The 18,591-nt window shown below is 45.5% G+C and overlaps 1 protein-coding gene across 4 annotated transcripts in view; it reads left to right on the top strand.

Annotated features, from left to right (window-relative positions):
* BRCA1 (BRCA1 DNA repair associated) overlaps nt 1-18,591 on the top strand; it is a 155,888-nt gene that overhangs the window by 8,807 nt on the left and 128,490 nt on the right. For all 4 annotated transcript variants that reach the window (XM_066587729.1, XM_066587728.1, XM_066587726.1 and 1 more), the window contains exons 3-5: nt 14,897-14,950; nt 17,381-17,461; nt 18,171-18,259. In XM_066587729.1, coding sequence (XP_066443826.1) covers nt 14,897-14,950; nt 17,381-17,461; nt 18,171-18,259 — 224 coding nt within the window. The remainder of the gene's footprint in view (nt 1-14,896; nt 14,951-17,380; nt 17,462-18,170; nt 18,260-18,591) is intronic.

Genomic DNA, 18,591 nt, shown 5'->3' with positions numbered 1-18,591 from the left:
AAATATACTACATGTAACCTACTATCTCTGTTGGCCCCATGGACAGTGACTGGAGCAGTAGTGCGTATGCGTGAATAATGGTACATTCGCACAAGGTTGTTGGGTCCCCTGTACTCACAATCCGTTATGCTCCCGGCAGTCTTATATCTTATATACTGATGTTCGAGGTGTAAGTGATTGGAGTGTAATAGCCACTTCAGCGCCCATTGATGTAAATGGGAGTGAGGTCAGCTAGGGAACATCCGCTCCTGTCCTCTATGACGCACATCTGGTCCGCTGCACTGACAGTGGTCCAGGCAATCAGGCCATATGTCACCACCACTCTGTTGACTTCTGTAGGAGCGAGGGAGATAGCCGAGAGCATCCATTTCCCTCTGTCCCATAGAAATAGAAGTGAATAGAGCAGTGGTGCACGGAGCAGGGTTTGCTGTCCGCAGGATTGCTGGGGGTTTGGGCGTTTAAATCCCCAGCATTCAGATAGTCATTCATAAATTTCTTTAGTGGGAAACCATGTTGTATTCCTGGAGGACCCCTTTAAGGCAGGTGACGCATCAGTGTAATTCAGCCACGTTTTTGTGTCTGTAATGCGGCTGTGTGTTCTGGCCTGGCTGCTGGTCTCTTAACCCAAACTCCTAGCAACATAGGAACTTATACGGCTTGCAGCTCGGGTCAGGAGGCGCATGGTCAGGCTGGGGCACACGGCCATACTACGGATGCAGAAATGCTGCCAAAATGCGCTGCTGGCTCAAGATTTACAGCTTGGCCTGCCATTACACAAACTGGAAAATTGTCTGTCATTTTGACTGTAAAGCATATTAAAGGGATTTTCCTACTAAACCCATTTATCTATGTTCCACAGGATAGGGGATACATGTCTGATCACTGGAGGTCTGACCATTGGGACCCCCAGCAATCCTGGGAGCAACACCCCGAATGCCCCACACAAATGGCACAACAGTACACATGCATGACTACGGCTCTCTTCACTTCTATGGGACGGAGGGGGATAACTGAGCACAACCAGTTCCCTTCATCCCACAGAAATGACTACAGTGGTAGCACTTGGGCAAATGCACTGCTCTCAGAATCCCTAGAAGTCCCAATGGTTGGACCCCAGCGATCAGACATTTATCCCCTTTCCAGTGGATAGGGCATAACTGTCTATAGTGGGAAAAATCCATTTACAGGTTGTACCACCATAGACTTTTATCACCTGTTAATTCTGATTGGTGGAGGTCTTACCGCTGAGATTCCCACCAATCCCAAGAACGGAAGTCATGTGTCCCCCGTCTTCTCGTCACTGTGGGCTTGCTGCACCAACCGACAGTGACAGCAGATTGAGTGGGGCAGCGGTTGCCCATGCGGTGGCGCCACTTATCAATGGGGCCGACATTCTTCATCAATGGGGCTGACAGAAATAGGCGAGCATAAGCGCACGGCTATCTCTGATAGTCCAATTGGAAACGTATGGAGTGGCGCCACAGTGAGGGCGACATTGGAACCCCTGTTCTTGGGATTGGTGGGGTTCCAGCGATGAGACCCCACAGTGGTTAGATTTTTTCACCTATACTATGGACAGGTGATACAAGTCTATAGTGGTACACCCCCTTTAATCTGCACTAATGAGTTTAGTAAATCGTTGCCTCCTGGCAGTGAAATCCCGTCGGACTTGTTTATTTTTTTCCTAGTTATTACTTTCTTAATTAATAATCATTAACATATGCTTTTCGCATCGAAAATTCCCAGAGGCTCTGTGTACCTTCCAGGCTGTTAATTGCAGGAAATCTCTGAGCATATGAGCAATGCGCCACCATTTATGTTCTATTGACCTCAGTAAATTGATAGGTTTTCAATATTCATAGCCGCGCTTCTTTAATGTCTCTGACACTCATCCATACTAATCACATTACCGCCACAGCGAGCCCTGGCCTTTTACAGCTGACAATTATGAGACGGATGATTGTATCAGGGACTCCGTGTCATCCTGCCATTGATTTCAGTTGTCTCTGTCTAGATTTTGTCAGGCTCCATTGTCCATGTCTGTGAGAGATATTCTGCTGCGGATATGCGGTATACATGGTACGCCACTTTGACCTTTTAACATCATTAGTAAAGGAAGTAAATAAGTTAATACAGTAGACTACTATAATTGCGAAGTAGTTACATATAGATACAAGTTTCCAGGTTTTTCTATACTTGTCATATCTATGGATTCCAGCAGAGGGCGCTGTGTTATCTTCCCAAACAAGTACAGCTTTTGTAGTCAGCAGTTGCTTATGGATTACGGGTCTATAGCTTTTTTAATTCCATTTTCCTTTAATGCTTCATTTACTCATGACCCAGTAATTCAGTAAAAATGTCCTTTTAATCCTGTAGAAGCAGTGCGATCTGGATTTATAGAATCTATGAGAATTGCAAAGTGCAGTATTTTAACCCCTTAAGGACCAGCCACTTTTCGTTTTTTTCTTTTTTTTGTCTAATTTTTCATCCCCACTTTCCAAAAAAATCAAAACATCTATCTTTTATTTTTGAGAGACATGTGAGGGCTTGTTATTTGCAGAACAAGTTGCATTTTTTAAAGGCATTATTTAATGCATTATATAATATATGAAAAAGGTTGTAAACATTTCTAAGTTGAATGAGATGGAAAAAAGTCTTTTACACCTTTTTTCCTTCTTTTTTTTTCCGGGGGGGGGGGGTGTCTTGCTTTTAAAGTACGCATAATGCAGTACAAATGACACGTTAACTGTATTCTGTGGGTCAGTATGATTATGTTGATGCCAAATTTATATACTTTTTATTATGTTTTAATATTTTTTTTTAAATATAAAACTTAAAAAAATATACTTTTGTCATCAAGGCTTGTTTTTTGTGGGCAAGCTGTAGTTTTTATTGGTACCAATATGGGGTACATATGACTTTTATTCAATTTTTTTATGAGTTTCAGGGGGATAACCTATCGCCCCCCCCCCCTTTCCCCCTCCACATTTCTGCTATTGTGTATTTTGTCTCTTTTGGCATTTAGCATGTGTGATAAATAATGTGGTATTTCAATATTTCAGACCCTTACCAATGTGGTAATACCAATTATGTTAACTTCTCTATTGTTTTGAATTTTTTACATAGAACCTAGTTAAAAAGGCTTTTTTTCCCTAACATTTAAAACTTTCTTCTTAAACTTATTTTTTATTTTTTACTCTCCATAGGGTTCTTGAAGTGGTAACCTCCTGACTGCTTGTACAATATACTGCAATACTTCTGGATTGCGGTATATTGTATTTCTATTGGCAGCCTATTAAGACCTCCTACAGGTAGGGCTTAATAGGTTGAAATAAATGGCAGCCCTGGGGGCCTTCACAAAGCCCCAGCCTGCCTTGGCAGTCAATTGGTACCCCCTGATTGTTTCACAGGGGTACCAATGGAACGCTGAAGAGACCCATCCCCTGGTCAGCTGCTTAGATGCCGCTATTGGTGTTTACCACAGCAGTTAAACAACCACAATTGCAGCTAGCTTAAACTGTTGCCGGTGGCTATCAGAAACAGCTGATAGCCACTGTGTATGAGGTAAGCTCAGCTTCTGAGCCCACTTTAAAGAACCCCTTGTAACACATGATGGATATATCTGTCATAAGTCGTTAAGGGGGGTTAAAGGTCACAAAGGATTGTTCACATGTTAGTGGTCAGCTTGCAGTTACATGTACACGTTAAAGGTCTTTTTACACTGATAGATAAATTGCTCATAACAAGTAACTATTGACGATATAGCAAGTTTATCGGTACATCCTTGACCCATTTAGGACCAAGCGCCATAATTATACGATTGATCCTGGGCTTTAATCCTGGCCAATAGTAAAAAATATGGAGTGGGATTAAAGCTCCTGCAAACTAGCAGAGGACCTGAAAAAACACTTCTGCCTTCTCTTTTGCAGGTTACACTAAGGCTGGGTTCACACGGGGTTGATTCCGTACTGAAATCCCGTGGTTTGACCGCAGCAAAAAAACGCGAGATTTCCGCCGGGAGAACCGCTGCTTCAAAACCCGCGGCGGTTTTGAAGCGGCCCGGCCGCTCGCTCTTCCGCTGCGGCCGGCGCTCCCATAGAGGATAGCGCGGCCGCAGCGGGGGAAAAAAAAATTAACATGCTGCGGTCGGCAAATCCGCGCCGCAGCTGTGGCTTCTGCCGGCTTAGCCGCAGCGAATTTGCCGTCCCGTGTAAATCTCGTCCACATGGCTGGCTAATTCTGGGATTAGCGGCCGCATGCGGATTTGCCGCGGCGAAATTCTGCACGGAATTTCCGCGGCAAATCCACCCCGTGTGAACCCAGCCTAAAAAGAGAATAACTGAAGTGGCAGCAGTGCTGATTACTGTATGGTCCTGGTGATCATGTGATTGCCGGGTGCTCCCTGACAAGGCAAAGCTGTTGGGTCTTGAGGGATCCAGATCAGCTCTGGCGGTGACTGTTGTCACTGCAGGGGAATAATCGTTTAGGTGATCATCAGCCCATGTAAAAGGCACTTTAGATCCTGCTCCATGCAAACCGTGCACCAAGAGAGCTTACATGTACACTCTATAGGGTTACGGGGCTAAAGGGGAGTTCTCATCTTGGCAAAACATGGCCAACATCACGTGGGAACACCGCTTGTACGACGTGGCCGGGATTACAGAAACAGCCGGCTGCGTTACTCTTGTTTCCATAGCTTCCATAGGCGTCAAGCCAACGGCCCAGCACAACGAGCCCCCCTGGTTATGTAATTCGGGAGTTGAAGAAACACTAAAATTAAAAAATCTGCTCTGATTTCTGTGCGCAAATTTTCTACTATATGTGGATGGGGCTTTGGAAACATCAACTTGTACTGTGCTATAAAACGTTTCAGATTTGTGGTGGAAGTAAAAACGTATCGTGCAGACGGGGCGTTTACATCGCAGGGGTTTTTGCATCGTGCTTAAATTTTGCTTTCAATCACTTTTCTTTGCTTCAGTCGTCTGGACTTGTCTATTCCCAAGACATTAGTTTTCCGCCTCTATTTCCAGGCCGACTGGCACAAACACGTTTCTCGTTATTAATCTGAGCGCTGTGGGATGGGACGGAGCACGTAATATATACTTGTGTGCTGTAAGCCTTCTCTTGGAATTTATGACTTTGATTAAGTCTTGTTTAGGGATCCTGACTAATCATGTCCTCAAGCTACAAATATCTTATGTCCTCTCTAACGCCACAAAGCAAATGTAATCTCGCTGCTTCTTGTCCCTGTGCACACGAGCATATGGGAAGACGTGGCTAGGTCACTCGCCATGTAATGTAACCGGAGTAGGCTCTTAAAGAGAATGCGGCATCAGAAGATGACCTTTGTGTATAGATAACACACGGTCTGCCATTCACAATAGGTGATGGTCACAGCTCCTTCTCTCACAGGTCACAGAGCATGTCTACAAAACTCTCCCAGAGAAGTGTGGGGAGATGTGGCTAGGTCACTCACTAAGGGGAGTAGGCTATTAAAGAGAATGCAGCATTAGAAAATGACCTATATGTGATCTGCCATTCACAATAGGTGATGGTCACAGCTCCTTCTCTCTGCACAGGTCACAGAGCATGTCTACAACACTCTCCCAGAGAAATATGGGAAGATGTGGCTAGGTCACTCGCTATTTAATGTATCCAGAGTAGGCTCTTAAAGAGAATGCAGCATTAGAAAATGACCCATATGTGATCCGCCATTCACAATAGGTGATGGTCACAGCTCCTTCTCTGTGCACAGGTCACAGAGCATGTCTACAACACTCTCCCAGAGAAGTGTGGAAAGATGTGGCTAGGTCACTCACTAAGGGGAGTAGGCTATTAAAGAGAATGTCTCATCAGAAAATGACCTATATGTGATCCGCCATTCACAATAGGTTATGGTCACAGCTCCCTTTCCCTGCACAGGTCACAGAGCATGCCCACAACACTCTCTCAGAGAAGTCAATGGGTTCCCTCCTGTCCATTGTGTGAATGGCTCATGAGGCTGCTGTGAAGCATATCTGTAAATTATGTTAACTGGATCATATTGCAAGATGGCAGCCCCATAGCCCTGTCTAGACAATGGAATAAAAAAATCTACAATCAGAAAATAAAAACAACTTAGAAAAATTAAAATGTTTTTCTATCTGGTTTTCATTAGTAAAATACATTGGCAGTACTTTAAAGGGGGACCACCCTACTGGATGGTCATTTTTGCAGCCTATCATACTGTGTTATCATAAAATGTCATCTGATAGGTGGTAGTCGGATGGCGAGCTTTTTAGGGGGAAAAAAAGTATGATTAACCCCTTAGTGACGAAGCCTGTTTGTGCCTTAGGGACGGAGCCAAATTTTGGAAATCTACACAGGGTCGAAACGTCGCTACTCTTTGTGATGTTGAGGCACTTATTTGGGACTCCTATGGATGCATAAAGTCATTTGCACTTGAAACGTGCTGCCTGATGTTCTTGATTTATTGATTGCATTCTTCTGGGATTTGGATCCAATCCCGGTCCGGGCGTGCAGAATACATTTACAAGAAGACCCCCCCCCCCCCACCCCTAGATTGGTGGTGGTGAGTGCTGTTGGTTTCCTATCAAATTTTGGAAATCTGACATGTGTCACTTAACATAGCATAACTCCTTAAAGGTTTTGCATATCCAAGTGATTCTGACATTGTTTTTTCACCACATGTTGTACTTCATTTAGGGGGTAAAAATAGACCCATAGAATTAGTGTATATTTATTAAAAGTGCCAATATTGGGCAAATTTTGAGAAAATTGTCATTTTTTTCACATTTTCAACTGTAATATCTCAAATATGTGCAAACATACTGTACAAATTTCCATCTGTTCACTTTATTCTGGACGCACGTTTGAAAAACTTTCGTTTTTTTTTAACCATTTTGGAGATGAACAAATTTAACATTAATTATCAGCATTTTGAGGAACACTTTATTTTCCGGCACTAAGCCAAGATTGCAAAGGTTCATAGGTGTCAGAATGATAGCTACCCCCACAAATGACCCCATTTTAAAAACTACACCCCTTAATGTATTCAATGAGGGGGTCAGGAGGATTTTGACCCCACCAGTTTCTTTTCAGGAATTAATGCAATTTAGAGTAGAAAAAATAAAATTTCATATTTTTGCAAATACGTCATTTTAAACACAGGATTTTTTTCTATAGTGCACATGAAAATGAGGATTTACACCCCAAAATGCATACCCCTGTTTGTCCTGTGTTCAGAAACATACCCATTGTGGCCCCAATCTTCTGTCCGTATGTACAACGGGGCCAAAACCGAAAGGAGCAGCAGGTAGCTTTCAGATCAGACATTTTGCTTGAAGGCGTTTTAGGCTCCATTGCTCACTTGTTGACCCCTTGAGCGGCCAAAACGCGGAGGACCCCCACAAATGACCTCATTTTGGAAACTAGACCTCTTAGCGCATTAATCTAGGGGTGTACTGCATATTTTGACGCAACTGTTTTTGCATGAATCAAAGCAAAGCAGAAGTAAAAAATTACGATTTATTTTTTTTTATCAATTATGTGATTTTAAAAACAGTGCTTTTTTGAACAGCAGACATATGAATGAAGACTTTCACCCAAAAGTGGATACTCCCATTTGTCCCGTGTTCAGAAACATACCCATTGTGGCCCTAATCTCCTGTCCGTCTGCACAACGGGGCCCTAAACGAAAGGAGCAGCGGGTGGTTTTCAGAACATTTTGCTTGAAGGTGTTTCAGGCCCTATTGCCCACTTGTAGACCTCTTGAGCGGCCAAAACGACAGAGAACCCCCACAAATGACCCCATAATAAAAACTAGACCGCTTAACGCATTCATCTAGCGGTGTACTGCGTATTATGACTCCACCATTTTTCAATGAATCGAAGCAAAGCAGAACAAAAAAAATACTATTTGTTTCAGAAACATACTCATTGTGGCCCTAATCTTCTGTCTGGATGCACAACGGGGCCCAAACTGAACGCAGCGTCAAACTTTAACTGTCTTTTAACTTTTACGTGATCGCCATTATCCAGTGGGTAATGGCGATCACGTGACCGAAGACCACTCACCGCGGCCCTCCGTGACATCTCCAAGCTCTTGGCTACATTTAGTAGCCAGGAGCAAGAAGATTTTAAATTTCCTCTTGCCCTCCCCAGCCTTTGCGCTTGTGTCCGCCATTTTGGCGACGGGCGCATGCGCCAAAACTGGGGAAAGGTCCGCGGATAAGGATCCCATCAGGGGACATTGCCCGTTGCCCTCTTTAAGTAATTTCACCTCCCCTCACGGATCCGATCCGTGACGGGAGGTAAAAATTGAGCTTTTTTTTACTTTTACGTGATCGCCATTATCCATTGGATAACGGCGATCACGTGACTGGAAAACGTGTACCATAGCACCCCATGAAATCTCCAGGCTCTTGGCTACATTTAGTAAAAAGGCAATGGGGCCGTCACTAAGGGGTTAACGGCTTATTCACACGTCCGATATCGGCCCGGTTTTCACGCCCGACCGATATATGGTGTCCCTTTCTGCAGGGACAGGAGGCGGGCTGGGAACAGTGCACTGAGCTCCTGCCCCCTCTCCGCCCTATCTCCGCCCCTCGCCATTATTTGCACTAGGAGAAGGCGGGATGAGGTGAAACTTAGCTCCGCCCCATCCTGCCCCTCCCATTGCAAACAGTGCACTGCTCCCGGCCTGTCTCCTCCCCCTGCAGAAAGGGACACCGTATATTGGCCGGGTGTGAAAACCCGGCTGATATCCGGACGTGTGAATAAGCCCTGAGGCTGACTACATATGAATGTATTAAGGCTGCATTTATTTGCAGTCTTTATATCAGTCGTTTGCTAAAATGCAGTCAGTTTACATACACAGGCAATCGTTGTCGTCTTTCGCTCATTCACTCGATCGTTGGTCTTTCAGGAGATGGAAGCCGTGAATGGGAACGACTGAATGATGTTCTTTTTTTTTTTTAACATAAAAACTTGCTAATAACTGATCGATTTATTTTCTTCTTTCTGTCTACATAAAATGAGTGACGAACTATAAGCAAACAAATTACTGTTTGTCGTTCAGTCATTGGCTGTGTTTATGATTATCACTCAGTTTGGCACGATCCAATGATTTATTTATTTATGTACCGCCATTCAGCGAACATTTTTATGCTCTCTGAAACTGAAAGTGTGAGGCCTCATGTCCACGGGGAAAATCAAATCTGCTCCGGATTTGTAACGCGGATTTGGGCCGCGGATGCAGTGCGGATGAGCTTAAAATAGTATTTTATTGCATGCGGATGACACGCGGATGCGTTTTTTTTCACGCGTGTATGCACGCGGATGGCATTTTTGCATCTGCGCGTGAAAAAAAATGCAAGGCCACTGAAAAAGAAGCCAAACTTGTAATCCGCATGCAGATTTCACGCACCCAAATAAATGGCATTTAACACCCGCAGCGGATTTCCCGCACCCCATAGAGATCAATGGGGCCATCCGGAGCGTGATCCGCACCTAAATGGAGCATGTCCATTTTTTTTCATGCTCCATGATTTTTCTAATTCACATTTATTGACCATCCGCGGGTATTTAGCTACCCGCGGGTGGTCAATGCATTCCTATGGGGCGCGGATCCGCGCGCGGGTGATCCGCTGCGGATTTTAATTATTATTTTCCCCGTGGACATGAGGCCTGAGTGTTGCGGCCCGTGCCAGACCCCCGGCGGCGCGGCCCGTGCCAGACCCCCGGCGGCGCGGCCCGTGCCAGACCCCCGGCGGCGCGGCCCGTGCCAGACCCCCGGCGGCGCGGCCCGTGCCAGACCCCCGACACCTTTAATTTTATAGCAGCTGTGCCTTTCACTTGAACGGGATTGAGCTGCTCTCAGGACATGTGACCTATGGATGTGATGTCACACGCCTGAGAAGAGGTCATGGCACTCACCTGAGTCCCTCAATCCCTACAGTCAGCTGATTGGTGGAGATCCTAAACAGAAGGACCCCCGTCAATTAACTATTGATAACCTATTCTGAGGAGAAGTCATCAGTAGTTTACTCCCAAAAGACCCTTTTTAAATCACTGTATCATTAAAAGTTGTACAACTGTGCAATATACTTTGCTCTTCAGTTCCTAAGCACTTTCAAGACCTCTGCGTGATGGTAACTTTCTTGTTTTATATCCAAATGCTAAAAATCTGTACATACCCATTACTTCTCACAGCTGAAAGATTACTGCAATTGCTTCCAGTCTAGGCAGTCCTCCGTGAGCGAAGGAACGCCGTATCACAAATCAGCCGCCTCAAATCTCTTAAGTTCTAAGCTTTTTTTCAATGGCCTCTTCATCTTTCCTTAGTGTCTGTATGAGAGCCCATCACAGCTCTTGTCCCACGCGTTTAGCCTGGCATCTTGCCACAGAGACTGATGGTAAAGTGTTTTTTCAGTGTAATGTGTAGTGGGTAACTAGCTGCCTGCAGCAATACATCATCTTGTATGTACATCTGTTAAGATGGTGCAGGAGGACAGCAACAATCAGACTGAAGCGGGTGTTATAGTGAATGGTTAGTAAAATATATCCAGCAGTCGGGGTACCACAGGGCAACACACACAAAATCTTGGCATATAAATGGACAGAATTCACATGTACGCCAGAATTCTCTATATTGTAGTTCCAGGAACAGTGATAACACTACTTCACTGGAATCCAACAGCGTCTCGATCACTGGAGCATACACCAGGTGCCCTTTTCCTTTTCACAGATACACTATCTTACCAAAAATACTTCGACACCCCTAACGGTAGAATGGATCATGTGTTATTAGCAAATTATAATAGCAGTGTTTCTGGTGGCTCAGTGCGACACACAGCTGTGCTGCATGGTATATCCATTATGATTCACAGACATCACACACACAGCTCCTGGATACAGTGATCAGCCGCTTGTCATGTGATCCCTGACTCCACCCACACAGGTGATCACAGGTCTTGGTAGTTGCTGTCGGCTTATCCAGTATACAGTACTTTCTACCAAACTACAAAATGGCTCCTCCCACAGTAGTGACGTCACCTCAGGCCCTTCAGCCCACTGGATCTCTGAGGTGGCAGTAGGTCGGTGTCTTCTGTCAGGACCGCTGAGTTGTGTTTGAGATAATAACAGCTTAGTTGTAGTCTCATGCATCCCCCCCCCTCCCCCTCCCCCCCCACACACACAGTGGTCATTAGTAGTTTAATGGACAGTTCTTTGGCTTCCTGCTGCGGTAATGCTAGTTAGACAGTCGCCATACGTCCCCCTTTTTTGTCCGCAATTACACTTTTTTTTGAGGGGGGGGGCAGGAAAACCACTATATCTTTTGATGAAACGAAGAAATTTTCCTTTAAATCCAATATAAGAAACGCTGTATAAGACAATTTATTTCTCTCTCTACGACTTCCTCCGTGGACAATGTGTTCTTCAGGATGAAGCGTTTGAGGCAGTTTGCAGCTAAACTTCCGACACTTGGCTGTGTTCATCTCTGTGTACTTTCCCTCCAGCCTCCATTTGTTTTCTCCTCTTCCTCAGTATTTTCTTGTACTTTATAATGGTCAGTATTTCGGCCCCCAGTGATCGTCTTGTTCCAGTAATTAGCTTTCTCACAATCCCGCCCGGTGGTCCCATCCTTTTGATATTCAGTCTCTGTTCTCGATGCAGCAAAGCCGGCCATTGGAGCTTGTGTACAAGACAAATAGCGTTCCAGTACAATCTCCCAGGAACATATATTGATGAAATGGCATTTACTTATGAGATGTTTCCCGGAGCCAACATTTTGTCAGAAAGCCGGCGAGAGATTATTTTGTGCGCCTATTTCTCAGATGTTATCAAAGGTGGCCGTGTAAAGAAAGGTTTCCGAGGCATGATTGATTTCTGAGAGTTAAATAGAGTTGTTTCTCTCATATTGCTTCCGAGGAGACAACGAATGTCAGCGCTCTGCGGAAGCCGTGCGCCGCCGCGGTCTTTTAACATGTCAGTGTAATATTCAAACTCTCATTTTTGTCATCTGAAATTTAATTAAATTTGAGCCGAGTGATTCAGGGGTCATTACAGGCCTCATTGACTTCAGTGTGGCAACTTGAAACGGGCATGTCGGCATACATAACGGTAGCGGGACGTTCTGTAATGCAGCACTGTAGAGTTTGTAGACATTTTGGTACTCAACGCTTGAAGGTTATTGGTCGACAGGTTGGTGTTGGGGCTTCTAAAAAGATCCAAAAATGTGCTTGTGCAGCATGAAAATTAATGGGGATGTCTAGTTTAGAAAACCTAATTTTCTTTGACCCTTGTAGAGATTTCTGCGTTAATGGAGAGAAGACTTCTATTCGACACTCCTGCCATGAGACGAAAATATAGAACGGGTCTAAAGAGCGCCTCTTGTTCTGGAGAACCAGAACTTTCTTGCATTGGGATGGCTTTACACACGGCTTGTCCAAATAGCCACTTGATGATAATAAATGTAAGAGACGGGGATTCCCCAAGGCAACCAATTGGGTAATGAGCGAGAATTTATTCGTTATTGTCTGGTAGAAACAAATAATAGTTGTCGTTCAATGACTTTCCAACAGCGAAGGTGTGTCATTGTTCGGTGTGCGCCTCTCACTGAACGCTGATTGGCTCCTGCCTTTTTTGGAACATTTTTGCCCTCCTGCTTAATAAAGTTTGGTGCCTGAAAACACGTAAATACGAGTGATTGATCTTCAACTGAACAGTGCCAACTGGTCTTCGCAGGAACCCTCCATGCTGCGGTATGTGGCTGGTTTTGGTCCAGCGAGAAATGGCAGTAGCGAGTCTTCAAGCGAAGACCGATTGCACATATTTATGCGCATTTAGCGGACTTGGTAACCAATGGGCGTGTGTTGGGGAGGGAACAAAATTTCAAATATACGCTCGCCAAAGAACCTGCGTTATAAGTTGACAAACGATATTTCAGCTTGTGTAAATCCTCCCAACAATTGATTCAGCGATCATGAAATTGAAGAACAAGGGAACAAAACACACAACAGCAGTCGTTCCTACACTCCAGTAACTATTTCATGCAACTATTCAGATGATGATTGTGCCGTATAAAACGACACTTACACAGACAACCGTGTGTTATTCTCCATTCCCCCTGTGGTAGCGCTGCATGGCTAGTGAGCACTTCCTGTCACCTTTCCCCACAGATTACAGCTAGAGGTCTCAGCAGAGATAACATTTTATAGTAAGAATATTGTCAAGGACCCTTCTAACAAGTAAGAATTGTCCATGGCAGAGAATTAAATGATTAGCAGAGGGGGTTCTTGGGATTTTCTTAAAGCCCATTTACACGCAAACATAAACTTTCAAGCGATTGAAAGACTTAGCGATATTTTTGTATAAAATGTTAATGGACATTAACACTTTATCATCATTTGCATGTAAAGGGCATCCAAGAGCTGTTTGCAGAGCCCAGGGTGTCATTAATTACACACCCAGCTGTGCACACAGCTGCATTGTTCTCATGGCAGCTGCTGTCAGGTTACAATGTTGTCTGCCGACTCCTCCCCACGGAGATTACAGCCTGTGGTCTACAGAGAGATAAATGTGTTTGCTTGATCTCCAGTAGCTGAACAATAGATTTTAAGTTAATCTTAAAATCATTGATCAAACGAAAAGTGCCCGATGCCTGCGTTAACATGTAACGAATTTTCGCTCATTTTGGGTCGTTTGAACGGATTTTGAGCAATATTTGTTACGTGTAAATGGGCCTTTATTTTTTGTTTGTAGGAGATGTCTTTGTGTAGGTTCTTTACATTATCTTCCAGTAACGTTTTGCTCCTGAGTGGTCGGCTTTGCTTCTATGGAGTCTAGTTCACATAAATCTGCACTAAGGCCCCATGTCCACGGGGAAAATCAGGCCCGCCGCAGATTCTCCATGTGGAATCCGTAGCGGGTCCCTCCTTCCCCGCGGACATGAGGCCTAAAAATCAGAATAAACTCACCTGCTCCGGACGATACCTTCGCGGCCGGATCTTCTTTCTTCGGCCCGGCGGATGTGCTCTGCACGCCGGCTGCGTGCCGCGCGCTTGCGCCGGGCACATCCGCCGGGCTGAAGGAAGAAGATCCGGCTGTGAAGACAGGAAGATCCGCATCGTCCGGAGCAGGTGAGTTTAATTCTGGTACGGGTCTCCCGCGGATACAGACGGCTTCCATAGGTCTCAATAGAAGCCTGCGGGAGCCGTCCCCGCGGGAGACCTGCACGAAAATGGAGCATGTCCATTTTTTTTCCCGAAGCGGATCCGCGCCTGACGGGAAAAATGACATCCGCAGGTATTTAACTACCTGCGGGTGTCCAATGCATCCCTATGGGGCGCGGATCCGCGTGCGGGAAAAACTCTGCGGATTTAAAATAAAAATTATCCCGTGGACATGAGGCCTATTAAACCGTATTTATACGGCTGATAAGTCTTGGGCGCAACTTGTATCGCACTGAATGTGGACCCCACCTCCGAGTTCTGTCAATGTACAGGACATCGCACGCTTGCATGTACTATTCTCTTGTGAGAGTTGCGCAAATATAGTATATTCTGCAATATTTCGATCTCGCAGCATCACTTCGAGAGAAACATCGCCCATGTAAATGGACACATTACAAACAGAGGGATGCAAACTTTGGATGCAATTTTGAATGCAAACTTTGTGCGTCTCGCAACGCACAGATCTTGTGCGAGGATGTTGGCCGTGTAAATGCAGCCCAGCGGGTCAGGTTTCTTTCTCCCCAGTTGTTGCTGGACAAGCATCTAAGTGCAGTATTTGTGGGCTGGCTTCACACTTTTATATATGTCTCTTGTAGATTTGGTCAATGCATTAATCCTATTTAGCCAAGAGAAGACTATGTTATGTCTTATGTTTTTAACAGCTTGGACCTGATGAAGGAGCCCGTGGCTACCAGATGTGATCATATATTTTGCAGGTACGGCACACAGAGATTTCTTACACAATTCATCAGGAAGAACTCCTGCTAATCGCCTATCACTTGTCAGAGTTTAAAGGGAATCTGTCACCATCTTTTCTCTGCTCTCTCTTGAGGGTAGCATAAGGTGGTACCTGTCACACTGATTAGTTATATGATTGCTTTGTGAAACTGTGCAGTAGTTTTGGAGAAACCTGCATTTTATCAGTAGCAGACAGGCACAGGAAGTAGTCCTGGATATTCATGAACTGCAGGTTAGCCCCACCCACCCTGATCTCAAGCCACTGATTGGCAGCTGTCTGCCAATTACTGGGCACAGAGAGGCAGCTGCTAATCAGTGACCTGAGGGCAAGCAGGGCGGGGCTAGCTGCAGCTCATGAATATCCAGGACTACTTCCTGTAGTGCCTGCTACAAATCGCACATTTCTTCAAAACTACTGCACAGATACAGCAGACTTTACGCAAGCCTGTCACTACCTTGTGCAATTCTCAGAGGGAGCTGCAAAAAGATGGTGATAGATTCCCCTTAAAGTAGTTATAATAAGTTCAGAGTAACGGGGACTATTAACAAGAGTCTTGAGCTTAAACATTTCCCTTTGAGAAAGAAAGTTGCACACAATGGGCCTCATTGATCAAAACTGTCTAAAAGAGAAACTTTGTTGCCCCCCACCAACCAATTAGAGCGCAACTTTCATTTCTTCACCTGCTCTGGTAAAATGAAAGCTGCGCTCTAATTGGTTGCGATGGGCAATAAAGATAATTTGTCTTTCAGACAGTTTTGATAAAAAAGGCCCAATCTAGTAAAAGTTGCAGGAAAACAGCTTTTTTTTCCTCAGGAAAGTTGCCAACAAGTTAGGATGGACACCCACTGGCGTTTTTTTCTCCACTGCGCTGCGAGAGTGAAGTTAAAGTCTCGCAGCGCAGTGCAAGAAAAAAGCCGGCATCATGCCAGGATATCGACATCACGCCGGCATATCACCAGTCTTTTCAATGGGGCCAGTGGCAGCAGCGCTAGCCCCATTGAAAAGAGATGCAGAATGCCGGGGACTTCTGCCACAGCTGTGACAGGAGTTTCCTTCATCCACGTGGGCACCGCGGGGATGAAGGAATCCGCTGTCACAGCTGTGGCAGAAGTCCCCGACATTCTTTACCATTGCTTTCAATGGGATCGACACTGCTGCCGATCCCATTGAAAGCAATAGTTTCTGCCAAGCCCCGCAGTAAGATTATCGGGGAAGGGCTTGAAATATAAGCCCTTCCTCGATAATCAGCAAAAAGTGTGTAAAAAATTTTTTTTTTAAATTTACCTCTCCGGCGCTCAGACGCGTCCTCCGGCTGGCTACCCGGCACTGCTATTAAGTTCTTTCAGCAGTCAGGGATTTAAAAATCCCCGCCTCCTGAAAGGGCTGTGCAGATTGGCTGAGGGCTCAGCCAATAGCAGCTACTGCTTAGCTATTGGCTGAGCGCTCAGCCAATGACACATAGCCCTTAGCTATTCATTCATGAATAGCTAAGATATAGCTATTCAGTGTCTTAAATAGCCTCCTGGTCCCTGGCATTCCGATTCCGAAGAAGCTCTATCGGTCACATGATCTTCATGGCGGTATCATTGCTAAAGGTTGAGATTGGCTGAGCGGTCACCCGTACAATGAACAGCATGTGACCACTGCAACTTCTTCCACAGAGCAGAATGGTTTGAACTCGGGAGGAAGTCTTCAGCCCATTATAAATTTTTTAAGGTCCGTAAAACCCCCTTTAATATAAAGGTTATGGTTAAACAACATGGTAACAGTAGAGCAGCACTTTGTCAGTTGATGACAGGGGGCAGTCATCGTTACGGTTGTTTTTATGTGCGCTATGACAGCTGCCGTAGAAATACGGTTTGTTTCCAGGCACCTCATAGTTTCTTGCCCCTTAATTATTCTGGACAGTTAATTTTGTGGTGGTAGGAATTAGTAGAATTGGGTATACTAATGCTATAAAGTTACTTTAATTACACGATTATGTTCCTCATTGCTTTGATGGCTGGGGCACAACGGTAACAGCATTGCCATACCTTTTGCAATTTAACTGATTTACTGTAGATCCTCTTTACGTCTTGCTTTGGACGGCCATGATGTAAAATTGTCTTCTGCACAGTGAAAACTCCAAACCTTCCTTCCCCTGAAAAGCAATTAGCAGCACTGTTTGCTTCATCCAGTCAGTGGTTTCTTGATTTGCCCTGTTATTGCAGGTGCGTACACGTTTGACCCATCTTCTTTGCAGTAAAGAATGTGTAGATGGAACATCTAATGGAAAAAAGTCCCAGAGCGCCCAGACTTGCACATCCTCAGCATAGATCGTTTTTATATAAATTGTAGGTTGTTTGTATAGAAAATCAGGAATCTGCTGAAAGAAACTTTTAGTAAACTTTCCATTCTCCACCTCCAGGTTTTGCATGTTGCAGCTTCTCAGTAAGAAGAAGAGAGGACGGGCCCAGTGTCCTATGTGCAAGAAAGAAGTTACTAAAAGGTGGTTTGTAACAAAATGTTTCTTTTGTGTCTGCTTGTGCTGCATGCGGTTTTAGGTCCAGTTGGCTGCCACATACAAAAGAGCCAAGAAAATGCCATATTTCATCTCCTAAATATCCCTTCTTGTTTCATTAAGGCCTCCTTCCCACGAACGGATTTCCGCCGCGTAATTCGCGGCGAAAATCCGCTGCGTTGCCCGCAGCTATTAGGTTCTATTGAACCTAATAGCACAATGCTCACGATGCGTAATTCCACCGCGGAATTACGCACCGCGATTTCTCCCGTCCTCACCCGCAGCATGCTCTATTTTCTGCGGGTGAGGACGGGCTGTACGCACTGACGGCTTCCATTGCAGTCAATGGAAGCCGTCCATTCACGCTATCTCCCGCTGTAACCAGCGGGAGATAGCGTGAAAAAACGCTTTCCCGCCCACCGCCGAGCGTCATATGACGCCAAATGACGCGGTCCGGCCGCGTCACGTGACTCGGCCGGTGACGCGAGGGCGGTGGGCGGTGACGGGCGGTGACGCGCGGCGGTGGGCGGGGAAGCGATTTCACGCTATCTCCCGCAGGTAAGTATAGGGGCTCTGGGGGGCGCCGTGACGGGCTTCACAGCGGAATATTACGCTGCGGAGCCCGTCACGCTCGTGGGAAGGAGGCCTTATACTGTTTTTTCCCATGCAATGCTAAATCTCGCTCTTTTTTTTGCAGAAGTCTCCAGGATAGTCCCAGATTCAAGCTTCTAGTTGATGGGCTGCTGAAAATTATAAACGCTTTTGAGCTGGACTCCGGATACAAATGTAGGTAGAACGTAAATGGCTTATTAAGCAATCCTATGCAGACGGCCGCGATTTGGCCGCGCGACAAACAAATCGCGGCATGCTCTATTTCTGTGCGGGGCTCGCAGGGCCCCGCACAGAAACGTCACTCACTGGCCGCCGGCTCCGCTCTGCGCATGCAGGCGGCACATGAAAGAGTCGGGGCCGCGGGAGCAGGTGAGTGTCACGCTGCTCTCTGCAAGCGCTCGGGTCGGGTCCCGCTGCAAGAATTCTCGCTGCCGGATCCGACCCAGCCGTCTGCAGGCGGCCTAAGGAGAAAAACGTTAAAATGGTTGTGCTGCGATTACAACTCC

This window comes from Eleutherodactylus coqui, chromosome 13, assembly GCF_035609145.1.
Source record: "Eleutherodactylus coqui strain aEleCoq1 chromosome 13, aEleCoq1.hap1, whole genome shotgun sequence".
In the NCBI taxonomy this organism is placed as follows: Eukaryota; Metazoa; Chordata; class Amphibia; order Anura; family Eleutherodactylidae; genus Eleutherodactylus; species Eleutherodactylus coqui.
This window is presented reverse-complemented; position numbering and strand designations above follow the sequence as displayed.